General features: G+C 47.2%; 1 protein-coding gene across 1 annotated transcript; it reads left to right on the forward strand.

Annotated features, from left to right (window-relative positions):
* Positions 1-1,005: 1,005 nt before the first annotated feature.
* LOC149332716 (acetylgalactosaminyl-O-glycosyl-glycoprotein beta-1,3-N-acetylglucosaminyltransferase-like) lies at positions 1,006-9,886 on the forward strand. Its single transcript, XM_089557539.1, has 2 exons — positions 1,006-1,020; positions 7,719-9,886. Exons 1-2 carry the CDS (start codon positions 1,006-1,008, stop codon positions 9,021-9,023), a joined length of 1,320 nt encoding a protein of 439 aa, XP_089413665.1. The 3' UTR covers positions 9,024-9,886.
* The last annotated feature ends 214 nt before the right edge of the window (positions 9,887-10,100 follow it).

Here is a 10,100-nt window from a genome sequence, read left to right on the forward strand (position 1 = left end):
GCTGGTTGAATGAACTGAAGCGGAAAGATTAACATAATGAAGCGTAAAACAAATCATAAGGTATCCGAGGAACTAAACTAGCGTAAGTAATCTGACGGCACCAAAGTTGATGGCGCAAAAAAATCATTTTTTTTTTTAATTTTCAGCTGCGGATGGGCAGACCGCAGGATAAACACTTAATTCGGCTTCCGAACTGCATGGGTTGGAATAATTTAAATTTGAACAGTGCTGAGCTGGAAGTCTCAGTGTTAACATTAGCGCATTTAGCTTGCTTCGTTTCTTTCTGATGTGGCACCAAAATGTACCTATTTTTAACGACATGGACAAAAAAAAATGCTTGGAAAGCTGGTTTTCATCCGAATAGACCAACTTTAATGACTTATTTAGAGCCAGTTCACTGAACACGGCAATAGCGACCATCTCAACATAATGGAACCCCAGATGTTCTTTTAAGATATATTTAAACTCGCCTGCCTTGAGACGTAACAAAATTGGCTAGTATCCAGTGAAAACTGCCAGTTTGTTGTTTCTCTCATTTCACTGCTCCTGATCTGTTCATTGTGATATGAACAGTATCCATACGCTGGCGTGCATGCCTGTGCAGGTTATTTGTAATTACGCATGTCTCTTACGTAAACGTATATTCGCAGTATTTTTGCTTGCGCGCTTTTATTTGCCGCCCTATATGCTCTTACAATTGTTCGTTGCATGTGATGCGTTCTTCTCACGGGGTCTCTTTTTTATTCTATTTTACTTTACCTCTCCGGAAAAGGATTCATCTCCTGACATCGCTGATTTCAGGTGTCTCTTCGGCTACATACCCATCTACCGCTCTTTCAGTGGCGAAGCCTTTCTAGTTCGTCTTTCATTTAGTCCATTTCACGAATTAAGTATTTAATGACTACTTATTTAGTATACGAGGAGGTTAGAAGTATGACAGGAAGCCCTGCTTGGAAATGCATCAGTCAGGTGAATAAAATAGTGGTAAATAATGAGAAAAAAGGAATGGTCTTCCAGAAGGTGAGAGCTTCTCTGCGCAAACATAGTAGCAAAATAGCAATCACATTAGCGAAGAATAAAAACAGTTGCGTACCAGAAACCGCTTAAAATATGAAGGTATGCGATGGAAAACAAAATGTTGAATCATGTAGATACGTGTCGCTATTTGGGCAAAGTGGGTGCTATGTTCAGTTTATGAACAGGTGCATTCTGATTATTTTTGTATACATTTTGGAGGTGATGATTTATCCACTTGGGAAATAAGTTCGTAAAGGACACAGCAGCAAATATTGTAATTCGTTTGCAGTAGGTGCTGTTTCCTTCTAATAAGTGAAGAGAGGCACTTTGCAAATTTGGTCGCCACTTCAGGTTGCGACTGGACGAGCTAGTTACAACTGAGCTGCGCATACTTCTACGGGAGAAGTTATAGAGTGCTATTAGGAGCTGGCTGCAAAGCTAGTAGAGCACTCCACGGTCCGCATTCTGAGGCCAGCACAGCCCAGGCCCGCTACATTACCAGTCTACTGAGTTCGGGCCCAGCCCGTTCCCACAGGATCTCAACATGTAAATTGCTCTCGAAAGGAATTGGCCGGCAAACGTGCATAAATCGCAAGGACACTTGAAAGAACTGGTCGGTATAAAAACCAAAAGAAGACCAGATAAGGCGGGTCCACTCGTTCGGAATTTTGAGAAGTGATCGTGTCTGTGGATAGCACCGGAGTTCCAAGAGCTAAATAAAAAAAAAAACTTATAAAGCGCTATAAATTTCGCGCTACTTCATTTTACAGTGACAGCTTTAAAGCACCTGTTCCTGGGTTTAGCGCCCTAATGATAGCAATAGAAGTAGAAGTAGTCAGCGTGATTGGTGGGGCGTTGCCTTTGAAACCACTCCGAGGGTAGTTACAGTTGGAGGAGGAGGATTAGTGTGAGTGGACCATCCAGGCGATGCTTATCGTGGAAGCAGGATGGTACCGTGAGAGCGATGTAATCGCCAACCGGATGGTGGTCGCCTTAGGATAAGGAAGGTAAGGCGAGCGCGTAAAACGCAAGTGGAAGGTGGTTGCCACGGTAACCGCCCGGAAGGAAGTTGCCCTTTAAGGAGGAGGTTAAGGGTAGATTATAGGAATGCGTTACCGGAGGGTCTTTAAGAATGTTGAGCTTCCTCATACGCGACCCAAGGTGACTCACTGTTTTCCAGTAGGAGGCAATGTGTATTGGCTCACAAGCGTTGAAGTGCGGGCTAGTCGGTTGCTCATTAGAAAAACAGCGAGAAGGATGCAGACGAAGAAGAGAAGACACAAGACATAAACACAGCGCTGACTGACAACTGATATTTATTTTCAGAAGTGTAGAAATATATATATACATGGATTGATGCGCGACAGAAAAACAAAAACAGATGTGATGCGCGTGCCGAAGATGAAGCAAATCATCTAGTCTTTCGCCTTGCCAAGAACGCCAGCTCTTTGTCAGATAACGCGAGGGAAGGAGTGCTAACGCAACTGTCCCCAAGCTCCAAAATTCTTTTAGCTTCTATAATCTCCCTTGTGATGCGGTCTTTGTTTCTCTTATAAGTATTGCATTTATCGAAAAGCGGTTTGCATTCTATTTTGCGTTTCTTAGTGCATTCGAGGCAGTGAAGAGGCAGGTTACGGTCGTTGGAATTTTCGACATCCTTATTGTGCTCTCTTAATCGATCGTTCAAGCATCGTCCCGTTTGGCCTACATACACTTTCCCGCATGAAAGAGGAATCTCAAGTCCCTCAGTGCAGTCAACGAACTTATTTTTATGTCTTGTCTTGCAAGCAAGAGTTGGCTCAGTACCGGGATTACTGACGCGACTAAGCATTGACAGTTTACACGGAGCGGAGAAGGCTACTCGTACTTCAGAGCTTTCTGCTATCTCCTTTAGATTGTGAGATAGGGTGTTAATGTAAGGAATGACAACTGTCTTTTTCGGCTTGTTCGAGATATCAGGTTGTCGGTTTTTTCCGTTGTTAAGTTCGTGCCTGAGCAAGCCTTCCGCAACAGAAACCAGCATATTATTGGCTCGAGTCGTCACTAAGTGATCTCTTGCTCGTCTTTGCACGGGTTTGATGGCTCGCCTTTCTGACGCAAGTGTAGTGAAAGTGCGTTCTTATTATTATTTCCTAGTGTTTTATCGCATTGACGGAACAGAAACGCATGTGACTACTTTGAACATTTTTAACATTATGCACTTGAAATTATTAACCATTTAAGGTGAAGCTTTTAATAAAACGGATGATTGTGGTGGCTGTTCAATACTCTGGTTTGTAGTAAACTCCAAGTGCTATAGAGGAATGCTTCTACCATCCACAAAAACTTGAAAGCCACAGAGCATTTCAGTGACAGGCGAATCCGTTGTGCGCACAGGAGTTTTGAATGTATAACAAGCATGGTCAGAAGAAAGAACTCTGCGGAGAAAAACGGTGAGATGCGAGACGAACCGTGAATGGCCATACATGCATGCATTTAATGGGCACCTATTGCGTCAGGTTCAGCTTTATAAGCAGACCAATTGCGCACTGTGCATCCAAATATCGAGAAAGATGGATTCCTGAAGACGCTCCTACGATCGCCTCCGTTCCCTACATCATAAAATAGCAGCGTAGTAAGTTTTCTAGGTTATAAGTCCCTTGGCGCTTACCCCGAAGGATAGGAGAATCCGAATATATAGAGGAAGCCCAAGCCGAGCGAGGGGGATCTCCAAGCAAATTCTACGGAGAGCAGCTAGCCGCCGGCAGGAGAGGAAAAAAATGTTCTATAGACTCAATTTCGCCACAAGACTCACAAAGGTTGGATGTCGAAAACCACAATCGGCATAAATAAAGATTTAGCCGCGGTATCCTGCAGCGCAAAAGGGTCATGGACACCTCACATTGCCTCGAACTGCACATCCGGACACTCCAAGGAAATGCCAGGTGTTGAAAATCCGCTGCAGCAAGGAGAGGCTCATGGCTCAAGGTGTGGAGGCGCTGGAATCACTGAAAGCGTGCTAGTCAAGTAAACAGTATTTGGGACGAAAGGGACAATAGGTCCATCAAGGGCAGACTTTGCTAAAAAATCAGCCCTCTCATTAGAAACAATGCCACAGTGCCCAGGGACCCAGTGAAAGCGTACTTCTGTAACATGGGTAGGAATAAAAAATTGAAGGGAACGGCTCATAGGAGTTTCCCTCGAGTTTTCGAGCGCTGTCAAAACAGAAAGGTTGTCTGAGAGTATAAGAACCCGAGTGATACTACAGGGAATCCTTATTAAGGCCAACTCAATTACCAGAAAGTCAGCTACAAAAATAGGGGTATAGTCAGGGGCCCGAAATGAGTAGCTCTAATCAAGAGCCCTTGAGTAAATGCCAATAGCTGCCTTTTCATTTTGCTGGGAGGCATCTGTATAAACGGCAATATGGTTAGGAAAATTGTCTAGGTACTCCTCTATCAGCCCATTTAACATATTGGCGGGCAGGTTCTTAGCATTTCTTGGGAGGGTGTTGTCAAAGAAGACTGCCGTATCAGCTCGCCTGTGGCTGACTAGTAGTAAATATCTCATTGATACAGAAATATTTGACAGCAGGGAATTAATGAACACCACCTGAGGGAGCTTATACCGAGGCCAAGGTGTACCAAAGAAGAGAGTTGGGTTCGTTGTAAATATAGGGTTAGCCAATCCAGGAACAGGCTCCAAAGGCCTTAAATATGTCCGCACAGTGATAAGCTCAAACTGGGAATTGAGATCAGGTATCCGCGCCTCCAAGTACAACACAGCATTAGCTACTGATTTAGGCAGACCTAAGCAAAGGCGCAGAGAGCGTCGCACCATAACAAACAAGGGCTCACGCTTGTACTGGGGGCACCCAGAAAAGAGAACGGAGCCGAATTCAATTATCGGCCGTACATAGGTCTTATAAAGTAGTAGTAGAGTGTCTCGTCGCATACCGAATTTTTTGTTGCTGATCCTCACCAAGCGGCCAAGGGCACGCTCACCCTTAAGCGCAATGCTTCTAATGTGTGGCCGCCAGTCTAAATGCCGGTCTCATTCTGATGGTGACTGCTTCTTCTTCTTCTTCTTCTCCCTCGGCATCACTGCCTTCGTTTTCTCTTCCTCTAAAGAACAGTCGCGCGCGTGCGAAAACAACGGTGTAGGTCATGCACTGTTATCACGACATGAAATGCACGTGACGTATTTGAAATGCAATTATATTTAAGGGCAGTAGATGATGGTTTCGAGAAGAAAGTACACTTTAAAATTTCCAACGGTGCTCGGCTTCCCAAATGCCTCTCTTGTTTTTTTTAGCAAGACGTAGAGAAAGAAGAAGATCATCATGGCTTCTCCGTGTTCAGAGCCGTCCGAATCATGATGTTAGAACGTAGAAGATACAGCTACTGCTTGGAGATGAGCTGACTGCCCATCCACGCTATGCCTGACGACGGCGCTGCGCTACTGGAGAGATGGTAAGGGCCGCTGTTTTCGCTTGACATCAAGGACACGGCGGGCAGTGTGGCGTACACTAGCAGCGCACGTATGTTCGCGGTACTGGTACAAGCTTGCGATCGCTTCTCTATGCTCTGGGTGTCCAGTTGCGTGTGTAAAGCCCAGTGGGTACGTTCTGTGATCACCGCCACTACAAGCAAAGGAGATGTAAAAGAAACAGAGTCAGGACATGCGAGTAAGGACGGTTTAAAAATTTGGTTTCAGGAAGCAATACACCTGATTCGTTAGTTTCATAACCGTGTGAAATATCTTGACGTACTGTTTCTTTCAATCTCGATAATGCTTGCGACTGCTAAGAACTGTTCGTCAACAAACCGTTTTTGCCTTTCAATTCAGCCGATTCAGAGCTGGGCAAAAGAAGCACTGTTACAATGTGCTTCAAGAGCGCCCAAGAAGAAACTTGTCCGTATCACATATCGGCGAAGGATTCGGTGTTCAAGCGCGAGATCTCTAAGTGGTCGCTACGCTTAACACCTTCTTATCTCAGTCGCCGAGGGCCTCCTTAGACGCCCGCGCTTTACAAGGGCAGATGTGTGACGTTGCCGCTCGGAGTGGGCAAAACATGTCTGGGGTATGCACTCGCTGTAGCACTATCTAAAAAGGCGTCCCAACAAGTTGTGGAATGCGCGTAGCCACATTGACCAGAGAACGTGCGCCGCCGAATGACGCCGAGTGCTTGCTGCTCCGCGGTGCATAACCGTACGGCTTTCGTTTGACCCGCCGGCATCACATCATAGCGCCAATCATAATCAAGTTAAACTCCTTAAGCTCTGTTACTAATGTCCAGTTGAAAACATTTAATTACAACCAGGTGCCTAATTGTAATCATTATGAAGTTAAACACAGAATTTCCTGACATCCGCTGCAGTTGATTATTACTATGCCGCAAATGGCAGCTTCATGCTTCAAAAATATATTCTTACATTCTTCACGATCATGGCACCCTCTTACATTCTTGCTGAAACACCCTGTGTAGTATTTGTGAACCGCGCTTATTTAAAATTGCTGGGAGCTTAGCGCTCACGTTCGTCTTCTCCCTGCAGCACTCGCATTGTTTTGCGCTGAATTCACCGGTGATGTTGTAAGAAACAAGGTTCGCTACGATGGTTGTAGTTTTCTCTACCCGGCAGAAAAACGCTTTTCGTTGATTTGCTCCAGGGGACCAGACTTTTGGGCTGTTACAGAAAAGCTACATTACCTATATGCTACTTTATGACGTATTTCGTGATCCACAGAGCGAGTCCAAGTATTCGCAGTCGTGGCCGAACTCAAGACTCTCAAACAGTTAAAACAACTGTAGCCTTACTCAAGAATATTTCTGATAGCCCGAGCACTGTGGTTGAAGCTAGATTCTAGAGGAGGGTAACTTAAATGCCTGCTCATTCGAACATTCTAGCCTGAGCCTTTAAGGGGGTAGCGCTTTCTTAACTTTCCGATGTGTGGACAAGGTAATGGGTGCTTAATTAGCTTGCTTATTGCCGAAAAAGGAAGCAACGTAATAAGCGCGACATCTTGCATGTTTGGAGGTGTTACTGTTTGCCCTGTGGCTCTTCCATTCATGCGCACGCCGATGCTATGTTGTGGCGCCGTGCAGTTTCTACGCGCATCTCAGGTGTAGTCAGACTTGCGAACTGGAAAATCGCTTCTGCAGCAACTTGTCATAAATGAAGCCTTTTTTTGAAGGAAGGGGAGCGTGTTCAACCCTCACCATCTGCACCTTATTTGGGTGTGTACGCCTGCCCTTCCGGGCTAGCCTTCACGGTGACATAACCTGCGCATTTCTCCGCGGGCCATCCTAGGCAGGCACCTTTTTCAGAACTGACCGCCGAGGTAACGGCCGACGATTGCGGACATTACAGTTATATTAATCCTTGTCCTGTGTGCTTAATTGCTCCTGTTTCTGTTTTTGCCCAGTGTCCTAAGCTGCTATTTCCAAGAAGCACTGTCGGCACAGATATAGCTGATTCTGGACCTTTCTCTGTTATTTGGACATTTAATGGTCGTTCCGGGTGGCCGACTCCACCCTTGTGCCACAGTTGTATTTCGGAAGTAAAAGACTCGGCCTATCACATTTAGCACGTTCACACAAAGAGACGGGATGGCGCCGTCTTTTCTTTTCTTCGATATGGTATCCACCACGGTGTTGTATACCATGAATCCGTTCCAACTTATTCAGCTTTCTCCGTTGTCCAACATTCTTTAACTTTTAGTATGCCACCGATGACGGTGAAAATGGTAAAATAAATAACAAATATGCCTCTTACCTTATCTGCCCTCATTCCCAGAGCGCCTGCAAGGAAACCTACCATCAGTGCGCGAGGCCATTCAGCCGCAAACATCGAAAGTGCCTTCGCCACTTTCCCTTGGTCTTCGCGTCTCTCATCCTGCTTACGGCCGGCGGGTGCATCCTGCGCAGCCCGCAGTGGGCGCCCGCGCCGGGTGCGGACGTGGGACGCTTCACCGGGATCTACCATCGGCCTCTCGTAGCCATAGCAGAACACCAAGCCAAGCCTGGTAGCCACGAGCACGGCCCGCCAGATCCGCCTCGCCCAACGGCAGCGCTTCTCCAGAGCCCCAAGGCAGTTCCCCATGCGGGGCCGGCGGTCTTGCGCGACGACCTCCAGTGGCTTTCGCGCAAGATACCGTTCCCGCTGGATTCTCCGAGCACCCTCGAGCCGGGCACCGACGGTCATCGGGTGCGCCAACTGTGCAGCACGGGCCAGGCCGAGCACCTCATCTTTGTGCATACGGACCCGACGCACGCTCATGAACGCAGGCTGTTCCGTTCCACCGTGGGCCACTCGCGGATTGCGTCCTTGTTTAACTGGACCATGCTGTTCTTGATTGGCCTGCGTCCGGACGCGAATGTGACTGACGAAGCGGCCACGTTCGGCGACATCGTGCAGCTGCCATTTATCGACCACTACCGCAACTTGTCACTCAAGTTCCTGTACGGCATGCGGTGGGTAATGATCAACTGCCCCTCCGTGCGCAGCCTCGTCAAGATCGACGACGACGTCTTCATCCACCCGGAGGTGCTGGGCAGCTACCTACGCAAGCACATCAACTCGGACGAAAGACGCTTGCACTGCTCCACATTCCGAGGCAACGCCGTTATACGGAACCCGCACAGCCGCCACTACCTGAGCCGCAGCGACTATCCCCAGAAGTACTTCCCCACCCACTGCCACGGCTGGTTCGTGGTCATTCCTGCGTCCGTCATGTGGGACCTGTACGCGGCCTCGTTCCGCGTCCCTTTCCACGCCATCGACGACGCTTACGTGACGGGCGACCTGGCCAGGGCAGCCTCGCTCAGCCACATCGACATCTCGTCCGCACTGTCGGCCGATGAGGACAGGCTCCTCGAGCTGCTGCGCGGCGAGTACATGTGTGCCCTGTTTACGGGAAGAACCAAGCTGAGCATGCGCGTCACGCTGTGGAAGACGCTCTCGTATATCAAGAAGCGGCAGGACCTAGACGAGGCCATGCAGCACACACTGAAATTCTTTAAGTAATCCCGAGGTCTTTGTGGGGCCCTCTCGGGGGGTGACGCGACTGACAGACAATACGACGCCTCAATCGATGTGGGCAGCTGAGCTAGTTCGCTAAGCTTGCATTGAAAACAGCAGGGCAAACAGCAGGGCAGGTGGTGGGTTTATGTGAGAACAGTCTTAGATTTAATAGCCATGCACGCTCATTCCTGCAGTCATCATCGCGCATGCTAATCATTCTCCCTTGACAATCAGCACATGCAACACTCTGCATAACCCACTGTGGATTTTAACGCTCAGAAATACTTGAGCTTCGTTCTTACTGTAGTCATGTCACGCTGTGTCTTGTTCTGTGCGAGTGGATGATTTTTTTTCTTCACTGTACATACCCTCTTGTGTCTTTGTGACTGGTATTTGAACGTGTGACATTGAAGAGACTGTTTGAAAGCGTCCAAGTGGTGACTTTCTACTTCTTTTACTGCTCTTAGCTAATATATCGCCCCTTCAGGCTTTGATGCAGAGACTAAATTATTTCACAGTGTTATCGGGTATTTGTAGATTGCTTATGGCGTAAGGCTCAAACAAAGCCATAATATTAACGCTTCCTGCAAAGGCAAATATACCCAGAAGCTCTGGAAAAGCGCATTATTTCAACTGGAAATTGTTTATGAACGCAGTTTTTTCGCATATTGTAAGATTGTACCATAACAATCAACATATCCGCCGAAGCGCGCTTTTTTCTTAGTCTTCTTGGCGATCTCTATTTTTCTCTGTTTAGTAGCAACCTCTGCGCTTGGAAGAACCTCCTGTTTGTTTGTTTTTTCTTCCATCAGCGAGTACCGGCGACGGCAGGATTCGCACTTTGACGTAGGATCTTCTGCGGACAATTTATCGGGCCTACGGAGTCACAAACAGGCTGCTGCATTTGTGCGTTTTTTGAGCAGCGGACATGAAACACACAGCTTTGGAGTGCGATAGCGCTACGGATGTCCCTTTTTTTTTTCTCTGTTAAATTTTTACATCGAATTGTTAGAGCTCGTTGCAGTTTGCGATAGTAATTCTCCTCCCTTTCACCGGAATATATGACAGCGTTTTAGAGCG

The sequence above is a fragment of the Amblyomma mixtum genome, chromosome 8, assembly GCF_055824585.1.
Source record: "Amblyomma mixtum isolate Tamu chromosome 8, ASM5582458v1, whole genome shotgun sequence".
In the NCBI taxonomy this organism is placed as follows: domain Eukaryota; kingdom Metazoa; phylum Arthropoda; class Arachnida; order Ixodida; family Ixodidae; genus Amblyomma; species Amblyomma mixtum.